Raw genomic sequence first — 18,085 nt, forward strand, 5'->3', positions numbered from 1 at the left:
AGAGCCAGGGGCAGTAACCATGCATAGCAGGAGGTGGGAGTATTCATAAGCAGACAGAGGCATTTTGTCATGTTGGAGTATAGGGTAAGCCTCCTTAAAGTTAGGGCTTGGCCCAAAATCTCATTTTTCTGTTAGAACCACCAGTTTTCATTTGCGTAGAAGATGATGTTGAATATTTTAAGCACCGTGTGGTTTACTCTATTTATAAAAAAAAATTTCTGTTCAGGAGTCAAAAATCAATCATGATCCCCCAACTTGGAAGTAATCTCTGAATACTTTGACCATATTTTCTTCCAGTATTTAAAAAGTGTTTTCATGTAATAATGCCAATTTGAGATCATTTGAAGAAGAGGTTATTCATAGTCTCAAGAAGCTCAGGAAGGGTAACACTATTACGAAAGGATTACAGTGGGGTCCTAACTAGCATAGGTGCTCTAAGGAAGGGTCCTCAACATGTCTGGAGAGAACGAGACAGGGAAGTCTCTATGGAGGAAACTGAGGTCTTGAGATGAGTAGAAGGTAGCTGGGAGGAAGAGGAGGGTAAAAAGCAATCGAGGGTTGAAAGTTCAGCAGAATTCGCTTTGTAGGAACTGAGGACAGTTCAGGCTGGCAAGGTGCTGGCCATGTGGGCAGGTATTAGGGTCATGGCAGTGAGAGAGGTGAGGCTGTAAGAGTGAGTAGAGATGAGATTCTCATGGTCTTACAGGCTAGACCTAGGTGTGCACTGTCCCACAAGCAGTGGCAGCCATTGGAGGCTTTGAACTGGGGGTATGAGACATTCAGATTTTGCTCTGAGAAAGGATCATGTTGGAAGGTGCCATAACTCAGATGAAAGATGATGGTGGCTAGAACTGTGACAGTATATAGAACTATGACAGTATGGAGTGAGGGACATGAGAACTTGGAGAGGAATTTAGGAGGTGGAAATATTGGGAGTTTGGTTGCTTCTGCTGGAGTACAAGAAGGCTGATTAAGGGATAAGGCCTGGTCTTCAGAATAGGCCCTGGAGAATGGATGTTCTTTGTCCACTGGACAGGGAAACTGGGGTGAAGGGGGCTTTTGATGTATGCTGCAGTGGGGACATACGCATCAGCAATTAGATATCTAGTGCAGGATAGTTTAGAATTAAGGAAAGAAATCTGGCTGGAGACCCAGTCTTGGCATCCTGGGTGCACAGATAGAGTTGAAGCTGTGGGGATTAGGGATATCTCAGAGGAATTTGTGTACTGTGGAGTAATTCAAGTGCATTTTGCTTCACACAGGCAGAAAGAGGGAGGGGAGGGATAGGGCAGTTTAAGATGTGACTGTTTCAGATGAGAGGGAGTCAGGCCAGGTGGCATCCAGGGCCTGGGGCCTTGATCAGCCTCTTGGAGCTTGAGCTGAGTGTGGACCCTGGTGTGCATGAAATTGATGTGGTTGGTTTTAACTTGTACTTCAAGCATTAACTAGTACTTGGCCACCTGCTATTTGGCTGTACATGTAGCAGGATAAACAGAGAGAGAAAAGTCTCCCCCAACCTGGAGTTTATGTAAGTCCTTCCTCCCTAAATTGGACAGTCATACTAGGCCAGTTCTGTGGACCTGTGAGAGTTGCTGGGATGTACTGTGCATTGAATGGCTTTAGAGGAACAGAATTCCAGCTTCATAGAGAACATGTCTGTGGGAGGTGTGTGTGTGTATGTGGGGGGATTGGCATTTACCCAAACTGTAGTTCTGCTAGGAAGGAGAGAAAAGAGGAGGACATTGACATAGTGGCCACCACCAGTCTCCTGGCTACCTGTATGTCAAAAAATTGGGATGATTCCATAAATGATTTTGTTTTGTAAGAATTTATTATGAACATTTCCAGGTTATTAAACATTCTTCAAAAACTATTTTAATGGTTATATGATATTCTGTCTTAACAAACTCTTATAGTATTTACTGTTTGACCCTGTTCTAAGCACATGTTAACTGATTTAATCTTTATAGTAACCTTATAAGATCAGTACTGTCATTGGTCCCATCTGAAGATAAGTGAGGTTCAGAAAGGTTGATTAATGTGCCCAAGATGACAACTTAGTGCAAGTAGAGCTGAGGTTCAGACCCAGGCAGCGTTCCTAACTACTGACCTGTGCTGTGCAAAAGACATGAGATAGTTCATTCAACACTTTCTTTTTGAACTTTTAGGTTGCCTCTGCTTTTTCTGTAGTATAAATAACACTAAAGTGTGTGTTCTGGTACTAACTGTTTGTATTGGGATTGCTGGGCCCCTGGGTGACTGCTCATAAGGCTCTTGCTTGTCGTGTGCTGCTCAGCTGCTTTCCACACAGTGGTATCAGTATACAGTCTACCATATAGCCTTTCCTGGGGAGAACAGTCACTGGCTGCTTCTCCAGGTGTTGCCATATGGAGAAGCAGGCAGCATGGTGGACTGAGAGCAGGCCATAGCAAGTAATAGACTCACTTCAAAGCAGTTCTCCGTTTCCTGGTGGTGATGTTGCTCTGGGCACACCAGCCTTCCAAGCCACTAGTTCTGTCCTGCTTGTCCCAGGATGGTGAAGATATATTGAAATTCTGTGGGTTAAAAATTTTGGTAGGTGTAAAGCTCCAAATTTAAGATGCTATTGTGTTCACTTATATAATTTCACTAATGTGGAATAGAAAGGAAGAGAAAAGTATTTTTGTTATGTAATATTGTTCAGCTTTCCTTTACTATAGATGTTAACTTTTAATATTATTTGGTGTTTTCTCTTAATTCCTGCATCCACTAATGATTGTTGGACTCAGATTTTACTTACTAAGTTATAACCTCACTGAGTTTTTAATATCATGAAACTTCCACAGCTTGCATTTTCTTTTTTGTACTGTTAAGGGTTTTTGTCTTTAGCAGTAGATCACTCTATATGCTGGCTTTCATGGTTGTGTTTTCTTCTTGGACATTTGGGTGCAGGTTCCAAGGGTTGGGTCCCACTATACTTGTCTGTCCAACCACAGTGATGCATCAGTGGGTCAAAGAATTCCACACATGGTGGCCTCCATTCAGAGTGGCAGTTCTACATGAAACTGGCTCCTACTCCCACAAAAAGGTAATGCTATAATACTTCAGTACTTTTTTTGTTTTGTTTTAAAGCCCTCCATTACATATTTGTTTTTTCTTTGAACCATGTATTTCTCAAATATATATTCCTGTATCTTTCAAGCATTTAAAATTATTTTATAATTACTGACAATGTAAAACTCAGTGATTATGAATATGTACTTATTGTTCTAACATCTGTAGTGATGCCGGGATATGTACGTTGTCCAGCAAAACACAAATCAGCACAAACTAGTACCAGAAGCCTGATATTATGTGCAGGATCATAACAGGTGACTTAAATGATGGCTCACTGGAGAGTTATCAGCTTTAAACAGTTTTAGGAAAGTGAATACAGGTTTAACATTCCTAATCCGATATCTGAGATGCTTCAAAATGTGAAGCTTTTTGAGCACCAATATAACATCAAAACTGGAAAATTCACACCTGACTTCATGTGACAGGATGCAGTAAAAATGTAGGTGGACTAAAAATATTGTATAAAATTACATCAGACTATGTGTATAAGGTGTATATGAAACAAATTAATTTTGTGTTTAGACTTGGGTCTCAACCACCAGATATCTCATGTATATGCAGACATTCTCAAATCTGAAAAATTTCTAAATCTGAAATAAGCATTTTGGATAAGGGATATTTGACCTTAATTGGTAAATCCATTTCTTAATGTGCTTATTTTTAATATACTTTTTTTAGTTGTAGTTGGACACAATATCTTTATTTTATTTATTAATTTTTGTGGTGCTGAGGATTGAACCCAGAGCCTCACATGTGCCAGGTGAGCTCTCTACCACTGAACCACAACCCCAGCTCCTGTTAATGTGCTTTTACAACATGTTTTTGATGAATAAAAGCAGCTTGACAATTTGCGATTTTTACAAGTATTCTTTTTTAGTTTGTTACTTTTTGTTTTCTGAATCCTGTATCATCATGTATTGAGAGTTGTATTTCCTCCCTTATTTGTAGTTCTGTTACTAGCTGCATTATCAAAAAGGGGGTTTATCTCTGCTCCTATGGCTAGCATTATAGAAACATTGTGCTATGCTTTTTTTCCCTTCCTTCTCACTATCTAAACTGTGAACTCAATAGATAACACTGTGTCTCATTTTGCATTCCAGTTGCCCTATAAGCATTTGCTGAATAAATAATAATCGGTTTCACTGTTGGTTTTGCCAGTTACATTACTGATAAGAAGTGGGAGGTTTTTTTTTGTTTTTTTTTTTTAATGAATTCTGCCTTTTCTGAATCTTCTGAACTCTTCTCAAGTGAGCTCTCCTTCACCCTAGGAAAGCAGTGCCAGCTGTAAGAGCCATGGACGTTTGGCTCACTGACTGACGAACTCCAGTGGCTCCCTAATTTTTCCCATTTCCCTTTAAATTCTTATATGTTCACAATCATATATGAGCAGAACTTTTGATAGAAATTAATCAAGAATACCTGATTTGGTAACTGAATAAGGTGAGGTGGAATCTTGTTTATACTAGCTGTTACTGTTAAATCAACAGATTTTGACCATGATTTAAAAGATAATGGAAAATAGAGTTAAGATAATTAATGACGGTGAGTAAATGCTGTGTTTTAAAAGAAAGTGAAAATACTAAGTTTAAGTTGTTTGCTAGCCAGACTTTCACTTGTTACAACTATCCTGTTATCACCCATTCAAAACTTAATGATTCTTGTTTTCATTTCCATTATCTGTTGACATCCTTAATGTTTTGTGCTACAAAATTCTGTAGCAGGATTCATTAGTAAATCTTTGTCTTATAAAGGCAAATTTTTTCATATGTTTCTTCTTTATCCTTTTATTTTCTTTTGGGTTAGCAAAGTACATGTACTTCAAACTTTCACCTGGATTGTGCTTACCTACAGTCCCTCTGTAATTATAACCTGAAGAACTACCTTCCTGTAAATCACCTACATTGACTCATTAGTGGAAAGAGAATTGATATTGAACTTGCTGTTTTGACAGCAAATTGACATTGAACTTTGCTGGGAAAACTTGATTCCTTAACTCTGATAGAGGGCAAAAACTTAAAGCCTAGATATTTTACTTTGGGTTAGAATAGTTCCACCTTCTGAGGTGGATTTACACCCAGAGACAAATGGATGGTGGTTTCTCTTTTTGTCAGTGCTTTCCAGTTTACAAGGACTTGAGCTTGAAACTTTTTACTTTTGAGGAAATGCAGTATTACAGTTACTGTGTCTTTTTACTCTTAATTTTCTACTATTCCTTTCCTATTATAAAGTACCTAAGATTTCTGAAGATTAAGCTGCTATGCAAAGATTGAAAAGATATACCTTTTATCTTTCAGACTGTATTCTTGACTTAAAAACACAGTTTGTTATTTATTATTAATGTCAATATCAGTTTATTATTTGTGGTAGTGTCACATTGAGAATGTGTTAATTGTTCCTTTGCATAGGCCTGGTTAGGGTCATTTCCAAGATTGTGACTTTGCTTTCTGAATTCAAGTACTAAAATGATAGTTGATCCTTCTGCTCCTTCCTTTCCTATCTGTGTGTGCATATCTTGGTCACTTCTCCATGCACACCTGGTAGCTTACAAATATGTGTTAGACTGCAATAAAGTCTGTGTCTCTCTTTCACATTTCAAATATTCTGTCAATGCTGGTCTGTCCCCTAAGCCAGCATTTAATGTCTGACTTCCTTTCCTTCCTTATCAGCTGAGATTTCTTTTTCTCGTGGTTGAGGGTTCTATACCCACTGGCTCTCCTATCTGAATTCAGTAGTGACACTTTGGCATAGGGACATGCAATACTGGACTAAATAGGGGAAAGGAAAGAATTTCTCTTTAGAAATATTTGAAACACTAATAATGACAGTTGTTTTCCTTGTAATTCAAAAGGAGTATCATTATTTTCCTAATACCTATTTGTAGCTGGTGTAACATAAAAATTTGAAGATGTTTTTTTCTTTTGGAAAACAGGTGATTGAACAATTTCTAAATAGTGAACATCTATCATTCTTCTTCCCTAAATTTTTTTTTAGCTTCTCATTACTCTTACCACTTAATCCTATATTATCTTTGTTAAAAGTCTCTTTGATTGGCAGCATGATTTAGCATTGTCAAGTGCAAAAAAAAAAAAAGAATTGTCAAGTGCACACCCAATAACTATATAAAAATATGCATCTATCAGTTTGAACCAAATGGTCATGTCTGATAAGGAAGATTTCAGACTTCTGAGTCTCCTTTGATGGTCACTTGAAATCTCATTGAATAGGAGTCTAAGATTTTCCCATCATGACTTGTGATCTCTTTTTTTCTAGCACAGAAAAATATTGTGTGAATTGATTAATATTTATTTGTTGAACAAGTATAAATGCCACATTTCAGGTGTTTTGATATTGTTAGGGCTCTAAAAATGGATATGATAACTAACCTTGAAAATCCAACTGTTTTCTTGGGGAAAGAAAAGAGGATATATGAAAAGATAATGAAAGAAGGCAGTCTTGTGAGACTTAGCACATAACTCCCAGTGGGTGGTGGCATCGTTAGCACTATGTTGTAAAGCTTATTTAATGATTGAGAATTTTTTTAGATTTGTCGGAATATGGATAATGAGAAATTGTTTATATCCTGAAATAATTATCTCTTTATCTTTCCTACCTTTTTCTACTGTGTAGGATCCAGTAATTCTGTGGACTGTTTTAGATTATTCAGAGAGTTTTGCCTTGTTTTGATCAGTTTGTGCTATTTACAGTCATAGGAGTGGGAAAAACAACAATGGCATAGTTTTAATTGCATAGGTTTGGTAGTTACCGCACCTGGGTTTGAATCTTGGATCTGCCATTTTATGCCTTTGTGACCTCAGGCAAGTCACTTAGCTTCTCTGAGCCTAGTTTGATGTCCTATAAAATGAGAATTTTTTTATAGATTAGTGAGGATTGCTTGGATTAACATGTATGCATAAAAAGCTCAGTGTGGTCCTTGATATATAAAGTTACTTAAGTATTTGTTGTTCTTGTCAGAAAGCACAGCCCAGGCCTCTTCATTTCAGTGGTTGAGGAAAAATTCTGAAAGATGCATTGCTGATTGATGTGATATGTATTCTAGATAGAAAGTTCATTAACTGCTTTATCAGAAAGGTTTATGGTCATTCAGCTTCTAGATCTGTTTTTCTCACATCCAGATACATTTGATCCCAAATAGAGTGTTGAATTTTGGGGAGGGAAGTACAAAATTGGGAAGTGATTAAAAAGCAAACCTCACAAAAAAATTTGCCATCTGATGAAATTGCCATCATGGATTTTTTAAAAACTCCCCTTTCCTGAGATACTAGAGCAAAAAAAAAAAAAAGGCTTTTTAAAAAGCTGAAGGGGGGTCAGGAAAAAAACCTTAACAAGTAAAAATGAAAAGGGAACCACCAGGTCTCTCAAGCATCCTAAATATTTCAGACCCATTCCATGTACACAATTATAGCACAAAGTGATATAATTTCTATTAACTTCAGAGTCAGTATATACACCTGATATAAGAAATGATAGATGTTAGGCTTGTTCCATAAGTTTTATTGTAAAATTATGTTGCTGGGGTCCTTTTTTCTTCATTGTCAGCACAAATCCTTGTTTATTAAAGATTTAGCTTGAAGGAAATTTTAATTAATTACAGGTGCAGTAAATCCTGCCTGGGAAGCTGCCGTGCTGTGTTTACCGTGAATGGCCTTCATGTGCCTGTGCTTCACTCGCTCTCCCCGCTGCCTGACAGTGTGATTTATGGCTGTTGTTTTCTACCAGTCCACTGTTTGCCCTCTAGGAGGGATTGGTCTCCTGAGCCTCCATAATAACAGCAGCATTTCCACAGACATCTTTTAATGACAACAGCACTGCATTCAGTAAGTCAGGCTAATTGCAGATGTACCCTATTAATTGCAAAAACTAGGAGAGGTTACATATTTTACAAGCTTTTAATTTGAAACCGCCCGAGATGATTTGTCTTAAGTGTTTGGATAGAGACGTCCATAATATTCACCATTATTGAAACTCCAGTCGAGGCAGTTATAGAATTCTGAGATTGAATCAGGTGAAAACAAATAGTGTGAGGTGTAAGTGGCTAAGTGGAGATTATTTTTGCAATGGAGACATTTTGCACAACTTACTCTTTTTATAAAAGCATCTTCTTAATTCTTGTTAATTGTGCATCTCTTTGAACACAGTAGGAATTCTGTATTTCTGTAGCCAGCATTACAGAATATTCCAAATAAACTTTGATTCTTAAATAAGCAAAAGAAACTACTCATTGCTCCATTAGTGTACATTTGAAGCTTGGCATCCCATTTATTTAACTAGGGTAAAGCTCCCAGCTACACAGAGTGGTGTCCAGAACTCACTCTGGGATTGTATTTCTTGAATGTTAATGGGATGGCCATGGCTGGTCTGTGCATCCAACAAGAGTTCCAGGAGCCATGAGCAAGTAGACCCATATTTTCAGGTTTGGCTATACACAGTGGACATTTTACAAATATGAGTGGTAATTTAACTTCCACTTTCTTTCAAGCCCCAGATAGCCGAAGTTGTTTCCTCTCACTATCTGAGTGCACATGGCTTGTTCCTAGAGTGGACTTGGGCATAGTCCCATGGCTCAGTTTGCTATTGCCTTACCCCACTTGCTGGTATGGCTTCTCGCAGCCCCTGCTCTCTTGGAGGGGAAGATAGTGATAGACTCAGAGGGGAGCTGCCTGCCTACAATCTCAGTAAAAAAAATTAGATGTGGAAGAGCTATAGAAATCAGCTGGCTTCTCAAAGTTATGGAACTGGCCAGTTGAGGTACTAGATGTGCAGCCTGTTTCTCTGGTCAACATTTTTCTACACTGGGCATCGGCAGCCAAGGCAGTATCAGTGTAGTCCAGTGAGTGGGATGAAGGTGAGTCCTGGGCAAGCCTGTACATGTTTGCAAGGCTGTGCACCCGAGACATTTACTGCTTCATTTTCCTAAGATAAAAATTAGAACATGGTTAAAACAGGTGTGACCTTCATTATAGTACTATACAGAGGTTGAACTTTGTGAATGGGATGATGGAAAAGAGTGGTTATAATAATACAGTTCTCACTTGTCGAACCTTTTTAAAGGTCCCAGGTATTGTTTTGAATCTCCAAAACAATTTTATTAACTCTTTAAATGTGGAGTGTGTTATGACACATGAGAAGATAATTCTTCTCTGTTTTATTTCTTCAAAATTTTTTGTGCTCTTTGCACTCTTTTATGCTCTGTTGAATTAAAAAGCATTTTAATCCTAGTTCTTGAAGATGATATTAGTAAAATTACCATTTTTTAAAATATTTTGAATTCTATGTAGTTTGTATGAAATGGTTTTAATTGCTTGATGATATTAGACTTTCCAATATTTAGCTATTCTGATATTCCTTATGATAAGCCTTATTAGGTTAATGTATTGCTGGGCTTTAAAGTAATAAATTTTTGATTTGGAGGTATGAACACATCTGTTAGTTTTGGAGACTGGGTTTTGCTAGCCTTGTAATAAGGATTTGAAATGCATTCTTTTTCTGTATTTGGGAACAGTTCTATAGCTAGTTCTATTCCTGTGTCACTTATAGAAGAGCATACATCTTTTTCAAGTTCTTCAGTATTATTCTGCTCAGTTGGTCTAATTTTTCTTGGGTCCATTTTCATTAGGGTAATTTTTTTGTAACTATTGTCTTATGTCAAAATGTTCAGATTTTTTTGGCACGTGGTATTGGTTAACATTTTTGTATTCTCTACATTGGTTAGAATGTAGAGAATTTCTAAAGCTGTACAATGAGAATGAGTCTGTTCTTCTGGCTGAGTTTTCAGAAATTGGTTTGGTCTTTTCGGAGAGTTTTTTTTTTTTTTTTCTTTCTCCTCATCAGTTCTGCCAGGTTTTTTTCCTATGATTTTTTTTCTTTTTTCTTTTTTTATTCTGTCTTTTCTCTTTTTAATTTATTGGGTTGATTATACATATTGATCTCGGCTTTTTAAATTTTTTTACTTTTTCAGATTTTAACCTTTCTGAGTAGCATATTTGTAAAGAATGGGTATTTTTGATTCCTTTTTTTTTTTGGAGGCAAAGAGTAGGAACTATGGAATGAAATTGACCAAATTATGCCATGTGCATGTATGAATATATCACAATGAATCAACTCACTTTTATGTATAATTATAAGGCGCCAGTTAAAAGTAAATAAATAAATAGATGGAAGACCAGTAGAGGAATGGGGAGGGAAGAGTGAAGAGAAAAGGGAAATGTTGAAGGGGGAGACCAGGTATTCTTTGTGCAGGCTAAGGCTCTGTTGATAGCTATGAAGGGAGCTTCTTGGTGGCACTGAAAGCCTTTGTGTACCAATTTTTAAAACTGTTTCCTTTAAACATTCTTTTCTCAGAAGCTGTGGTCAGGCCTCAGGACAGGTTGTGGTTCTCAGGGCTTTGCTTTTGTGTTTGTTGCTGTGTTTTTTGACAGGTAAAGGTGAATGCTGCTTCTTAGTATTTTACTCCCTTTAAAATTTAAAACATCCCTCTTGTTTCTGTTCACTTATTTATCTCATGTTCATTTTGCTAAAACTACCCTTTTTTGTTTGCAGTTCTCAGTGTATCTTTGATTAATTCTGTTTCAGCTTTCTTTGTGGGCCTGGTTTGGGTCTCCTTTAAACTCAAGGCTAGAGTTTTGCCTTACTCCAGGGAAAGTCTTGCTGTTAATAATCTGCCATCGTGGTGACCTCTGGTATATCTTTAATCTGCAACTTACTAGCTTGTTTTCTGTTTCTTACATTTTCTGTGTTTTTTTTTTTTGCTATTTTTAATACTTTTCCCCCTATAGTAGTCTAATAGTTCTATATCCTTTATCTTTTCTAGTGTTTATATAGAGTCAGCAACCATTAGTCAGTAATAGGCTTAAATTTTTGACAAGTGTAGTTTAACATATTTTTCTCTCACAGTTAAGACTTAGTACAGTATCTATTCTGTGTTTCATTTTTGCCTGTGGATAGGGTGTGGTTTATAATCCACTTTTATTTTCCACCAGTTTTACTCCAAGTTATATTAAGCTAAGCAGGGATTATAGTATAATTTAAAATATGTTTTATATTTTAGATCATTTGTTAACAGTTTCATTTATATTTGAAAGTGTTTAATATTTAGACTATTATGTTCTAATAATTTATTTTAAGATACATAAGTATGTATATTACATTTCCCCATTTTAAATTTTTAAAAAATTTATTGGTGCATTATTAGTGTACATATTAATGGAATTCTTTATTATGTAGTCATGCTTTATTTTCCCTTTTAAAGTTTTTCTTTGTAGTATAGTAAGAGGTAGTACAGCTTAATACTTAATAGTTCCAGCTTTGGAATGGACGACCTTCTGCTTTGGAATTCTGACTTTACCACTCCCATCTTTGTGACGTGGTATATTGGTTACTAAACCCAAGCCACAGTTTCTGCATATATAAAATGGGGTTAGTGGTGGTTGCTCTGTCCTCACTCAGTGAATTGCTAGGAGCATGCTGTCTCTCGAGAACATATAGGGTAGAGAGTGTTGCTTTAGCTCTTCCCAGAGGGCAGCATCTGCCTGTCTGTGCACACCTCTCGGCTTCTGAATTCAGCACACTGTGTATCTAGCCATCCTCTGGTTGGCCTATATTCTGAATCTTTGCCTATCTGAAGCTGGAATTTAAAAATTTTTTTCATCAAGCATAGCTGCTTGTTGGATTGATGCAGAATTCCAGGGTCTCCACTTCTCCTCTCCCCTGAGAACTACATAAAGATTTTTTTCCTTTGCTTTTTGACATATTTAGTGTTATAGAAAGAAATGCCCAGTGCAAGAGGTCTTTCTTCTCTGAAAGGAATCTTCTCTTTCTCTGTTTTGTTTTGGTCAGAATCCATGGCATTCTCTTTCTTTTATTTCTCTTTTTAGAATTCCAACATCCAGAAGGATGTGCCTTTTCAGTGTTTCTACCTGACATTCTGGGATTTTTTTTCTTTAGACTTACATCTCTCCTCAGTGTATTAAGTTTTTTCCTGTTTATATCCTTTTCACTCTAGTCTCCTGGAATTCATGTTATATATGGTTAGAAGTTCTAAATTTGACTTCCTTATCCCCATGAAGTTTCTTTCATTTTCTTTCTTTATTTTAAAACAATTAATCATTTTCCATTCACCTTGTTATTTTAAGTTTAACAAGGGTGGAGACAAAGAAGAATGAAAATTGAGGGCTTAACGTATTATAACTTACTCTTATCTTTCTTTTTGAGAGCTCCCCATTCCCTACCACCAATAGCTTTATTAGTCAGTGTTTACTGCCTTACAGATTAAACAAATGTAAAATAGACTTTTACTGCTGAAAAGGTATTATTTAGGATGTGTGTATTATGTTTATACATTTTTATAAAGTGCCCTAAATTGTGTCATGATTGAAAGGGTGTCACTTTAAGTCATGTTCACTGTATTTTACTTCCTTTTTAAAATGGGCCTTCCTATTTTATTATGATTTTAGGAGAAACTAATTCGAGATATTGCTCATTGTCATGGAATTTTGATAACTTCTTACTCCTACATTCGTCTGATGCAAGATGATATTAGCAAGCATGACTGGCACTATGTGATCTTGGATGAAGGACACAAAATTCGAAATCCAAATGCTGCTGTCACACTTGCTTGCAAGCAGGTATGACCTCTCATAACAAGGAGTTTATAGGTTGGCAGTAGTATTTAATTTAGAATAGGCTTTCTGCTTTTAATAACACATTAATTAATTCCTTATGCTTAAGAAATTAAAAATATACATTTTACCTAAATGTAGAAAATTCTGTATGCTCACCCTTAATTGTTTTTTAAAACTCTGATTGTTCACATTACTTAGTGTCTCTTATAAGGATCAGTTGTTAGAATGTAACCAAATCCTACTCTAACCTATATTATTCAGCTTGATATAAGAAAAAAATTCCCCCATTTTTCATCTATATGTAATTAAAGAATTATAATTGCATAAAATGTTTTGAGGAGGACGAAAATGATATAAGAATTAAAATGAGTAAAATGTGTTAAATAATGGTATTACGTGGGAGTGTTTGGGGGCAGTGATATCCATCATCTGTTAAAAGGCGAATTTATTAAGAAGGTGCTTTATTTCCCAAACTAGTTTCGCACACCTCATCGGATCATCTTGTCTGGCTCACCGATGCAGAATAACCTCCGGGAGCTCTGGTCCCTCTTTGATTTTGTCTTCCCGGGGAAGTTAGGCACATTGCCTGTGTTTATGGAGCAGTTCTCTGTCCCCATCACCATGGGGGGATATTCCAATGCTTCTCCAGTACAGGTAATGTAGTAGGCAGGTGACAACTTTGGCATCTTAGTATTAAAATGTTGTTACTAATACTGTATTTTGTATTTTGTAGCCAAGTCATTCAGAATGTAAGGGAAATGGCCAGGCTTATAAATTGGTATCTGATAAAAATCAGATAATTATTTCTGCTTGATATACTTTTCCAGATAAACTTTTTTAAAAATCGTGTAAAATATTTACTTAGAGGAACTACCTAAAATTAAACTTTTCTTTGCAGAACAGAAATGAAAATTTTGGGTTGGTTGTTCCTGGGTTTTTTCTGTCAGATAAATTAAAAAATGATACTATGTGTGATCACAAGAACAGTGAGAAATCATGAAGTGAGAGCAAATCAGTTCAGCATATAATTTAGTGCAAATTGGGTAGTACATCTTATGAAATAGTGAAAGACTTAAGAAAGGGGACACCAGGACAGATCGGATTGGATTGTTAGGGGAAATGATATGTCCCTTATCCCAGTTCTGGGTAATAGGCCATGGAGAATGAGTGCCTTCTCAATGAGGCAGCAGCTAGAGTATAGCCACACTTCATGGCTAGAACAATGAAGAGACTTGCTTGGTTGGACTGGAGATGTTTATTTGGTGGAAGGTAGTAGGAAGTTGTGGATGCTGGAACTGGGGCCCAGAAAAGGAGGCAGTGGTGCTCAAGGGACAACAGGAATGTGTCTGAGCAGGCTGCTGGAAGATGGTGGTTCTCAGGGATTGCTCAGGCTGCAGTAAGGTCATGAGGAGAGAGGCTGAAACTGAGGGACCTTTGGGGACTTTTGGTAGTAAGGACAGTGAGGACATGAACTTGGCTGGTAGTCTGAGAAAGACCATGAGGAACAAAGAGACCCAGGTGGTGCTTATACTTCAAGCAAAATGTAGAGACTAATAGAATAAAGGAAATGGTGGGACGGGGGTTGTCATAGGTAGGAACCTTAGGAGCTAAAGCTAACCTGACGAAAATTTGTGGCCTTTGGGGGCAGGCTCCAGCCTTAAAGGGAGGCAAGGTTTCTGCACAGCCCTTCTCAGGTGGAGGGTGCAACTGTGGGGGCATGACTGGGCCAGGAATAAAGTCTTCCATCAAAAGAGTTGCTCACATGTTTTGAAATATTTAACTAGAAAAAGAATTTTAGACCATTTTAATACCTTTACATCAGTACCTTTATCTTTAATACCTTTACACTTTAAGATCGAATGATTTTTTACTTAACTTTTGCAAGGGCTCTCTTCTTCCTCTCATCCCCTGCTATCCTTCAGTTAAACCATTTTTTTTCCCTTTTAACTTGCCATTTTAAATCATTTCGAATTGAATGAAATGTGGCAAGAATTGTAAAAACAAACTCGCATGTACCCTTCATCCAGATTTACTGATTATTAGCTTTTTCTAACATTTTACTACATTTACTTATCATCTTTCCATCTCCTCAAATAAATATCCACAGATTAATGCTATTTTTTTTTCTGAAACTTCTGAGTAAGTTGCAGTATAATGCCACTTTCTTTCAATCCTTCAGTGTGTTTCCTAAAAATAAGGGCAGTTGCTTACATAATTATAGGAGGCAATTTAGCATTGATACAGTTCTGTTACCTAATCTATTGTCATTCATATTCTGCCAATTGTTCTCATAGCTTCCATGTCTCTTTAGTCTCTCTCTGTTAATCTGGAAAAGTTTCTCTAATCTTTCTTTTGCCTTTCATGACCTGGACAGTTTTTAAAACTATAGACCTATTATTTTTCTAGACTATACCTAAGTTTGGGTTTCTCTTTTGTTTCTTCATATTTGGATCAGATTATACATTTTTGGCAGAAATATTGCAGGAGTGATCTGTCTTTCTCAGTGCATTCTACTTGGCGACACCAGCTGTTCGTTTGTCCCATCATTGGTGACTGCTTGATAAAGTTTTGGCTTGATTTCTAAACTCTGAAGTTATACTTTTGCTTTGGAATTAGTCTTTTGTGGAGAGACATTTTGAGAACATGTAAGTACAATCTTTCTTCCTTGAAGTCTTTGATTCAGGAATTTGTGTAGTAGTTGTCCTCCCCCGCCCCTCATCATCTGCAAGGCTTGTGTTCTAAGGCATCTGGTGGATACCTGAAATCAAGAGTATCCAACTCTATGTCCTGTCTTTTGTGATATTCCATTTAATATTTTTGGACTACAGTTAACCTCTGGTTCTGAAACCATGCAAAGTAAAAGTGCAGATAAAAGAGGACTCCTTTTCCCTTTCTAGTGTTTTTAATTTGCTTCTTTTTGTGTTAGAATAGGGTTGCCATGTGCTATTGAGTCCTAAGAATAAAGATTGTTCATTGGTAATTATTGTGTCAGGCTGTGGGCTAACATGACGAGAGGGCTCTGGAAGCCAGAAGCTTCCATGAATAGTATTTCTGGTCCAGTGTGGGGCATACAAAAGGAAAATGGTAAATGAAAATCCCAGAACCGAATAATGAGGACTGTGACTAGGGGAGATATCCATTATCAGAGACTGTAGTGCTCAAGAAAGTCCTCCTGAAGAAGAAATGAGGAAGCCAGGACTAATAGGGCTGAGGAAGGTAAGGGCAGAACACCAGTAGCCCACAGGGTGGTGCATTCAGCTTTGGTATGGAACTTCAGAACTGCAAAGAACCTCAGGAGATGTCTCATTTTATAGTCAAGATAACTGAGACTCCTTGTTTTGGTGACTTGTCTAAGAGGCAGAGCTGGGGGATTATAATCACCTCTCCATCTTGTCAGGAAGAAGATTGATATGTGCAGTGAGGTATCCATTTTCCATAGCACTGGGGGCCTGGGAAAGTTAGAGAAATACAGTTAGATCACCCCCTTATTATTATTATTATTTTTAATAACAGGCAGCCATGGGAGCCAGGTGGGAATTAAATATAAGATCACTGCCTTGGAGTTGGCCTGCAGGAAAGAGCAAAGCTGAGGGACTGGCCCCTCCCAGCCAGCTCTGTTTTAGTTTACTAGTATCTACAACCAGCAGGAGAGAGATGTGGGAAATCTCCTCAGCATATTGAAATACTTGCTTCCTCCGTGAGACCATAATGTATTGTTAAATTCTGAAATTTAATCATCTCTGCATCACAAATCATGTACTTCATGATTATCTTAAACGTAATTTTGATCAGCATCCAATGATACACTTGAGGTGCTGGAGATATAAAAGTTGTTGATTAGTTGAATTCTTTGTTAGTTTATGTTATCCCAGGTAACACCTTTTTTGGGGGGTGGGAGTGCACACCCATTCACATGCCTACACACTGTACATGTATGGACATGGGCTTGAGTGAGATGTTCTTATGCTTTTTAAAAATGTTTTCTTTTTTTACATGTTAATATTTTAACTTGAACTTTTCTTTGTGTATTATGGTCAAGCTCCTCACTATCATTGATTTTATAGCTAATTTTTTTGCATTAAAACTTTGGACTTTTTTCTTGTTCTGTGAAATAGTAATTTACTTAGTTCTTAAGCCTGTTTTTTTAATTATTAATAATTTATTGAAGTCTTTGTTTGCTTTTAAGTAAATTGCAGAGGGAGGGGTTTCCTGGGCTGTGGGTCTTTGTTTTTCTATGTACAGTTAATACCCCTCTCGTGTGACTGTGTCCATTACGGAGCCATATGTTCCATTTTAGGCTAGAGTGACCTTTCATTTCTGGGATCATAGGGCTCCTCTTGAACTTAGTCTCCTAAGTCTCCAGTGGGCAGTAATCTCTGCTTATTAGCTGGTGGCTTCCATTGCTTCAGCTTCCCCCACACTTAGCTTTTGATCTTCAGTCTTGCAAAGTAGCATTTCCTTTGTAGCTTTTGGAGAATACAAGATTATAAACAGTCTTGTTTGAAAGTGGTTTTTCCCTGGAGGGTGGTTAAGAATCACATAAATCTCTACTTTAAGGTCTAACTATATAATAATAACTAAAGCAAATATTGAAGAGGAATAAGGTACAAAATTATTGGGTTTTCTTTTGTTGTACATTTTAGTTAATGAGATCAGTTTTGCACCTGGTGATATTATGAAAGCCACCATCACCTAAAGTATACAGAACTTTCACAAATTTTTTCAAGCCATTTTCTGACCATTTCCAACCACTTTTGTACAACCATAGTCATTCTTTTTGTTTTTAAGCAGTGGAATCTGTTCAGAGGTAAGAATAAATGCATTCCTTAGATGTAGTAATTTCTCCTTTTTCTTTTATTACAGGTTAAAACTGCTTATAAGTGTGCATGTGTCTTACGAGACACCATAAACCCATACCTTCTGCGGAGAATGAAGTCAGATGTCAAGATGAGCCTTTCTTTGCCAGATAAAAATGAACAGGTCTGTAAATATAGAATTTAACCAAATAGTCCTCAAGCACAGGTGTGCCTGCCCCTTCACTCTGATTTTCCTGTGTATAACAGATGAGGGGGGCTGGGGATGTGGCTCCAGCAGTAGCGTGCTTGCCTAGCATGCGTGCGGCCCGGGTTCAATCCTCAGCACCACATACAAAGATGTTGTGTCTGCCGAAAACTAAAAAATAAATATTAAAATTCTCTCTCTCTCTCTCTAAAATAAATAAATAAATAAATAAGGTTCAGAATGAAACAAAGATTTCCTCATGAGATTGGTACATGTGGATGTGTGGGTAAAGAGGGATTGCTGTATAGACCTGACATTTCCTTAAAAAAAAAAAAAAAAAAAAGATTAGG

The 18,085-nt window shown here is 37.0% G+C and overlaps 1 protein-coding gene across 3 annotated transcripts in view; it reads left to right on the forward strand.

The window, feature by feature from the left end:
- Positions 1 to 18,085, forward strand: part of Ercc6 (ERCC excision repair 6, chromatin remodeling factor) — an 82,592-nt gene that overhangs the window by 41,645 nt on the left and 22,862 nt on the right. For all 3 annotated transcript variants that reach the window (XM_048807480.1, XM_015498904.2, XM_048807481.1), the window contains 4 exons: positions 2,932 to 3,067; positions 12,567 to 12,737; positions 13,212 to 13,388; positions 17,598 to 17,714. In XM_048807480.1, coding sequence (XP_048663437.1) covers positions 2,932 to 3,067; positions 12,567 to 12,737; positions 13,212 to 13,388; positions 17,598 to 17,714 — 601 coding nt within the window. The remainder of the gene's footprint in view (positions 1 to 2,931; positions 3,068 to 12,566; positions 12,738 to 13,211; positions 13,389 to 17,597; positions 17,715 to 18,085) is intronic.

This window comes from Marmota marmota, unplaced genomic scaffold (assembly GCF_001458135.2).
Source record: "Marmota marmota marmota unplaced genomic scaffold, marMar, whole genome shotgun sequence".
Classification (NCBI taxonomy): Eukaryota; Metazoa; Chordata; class Mammalia; order Rodentia; family Sciuridae; genus Marmota; species Marmota marmota.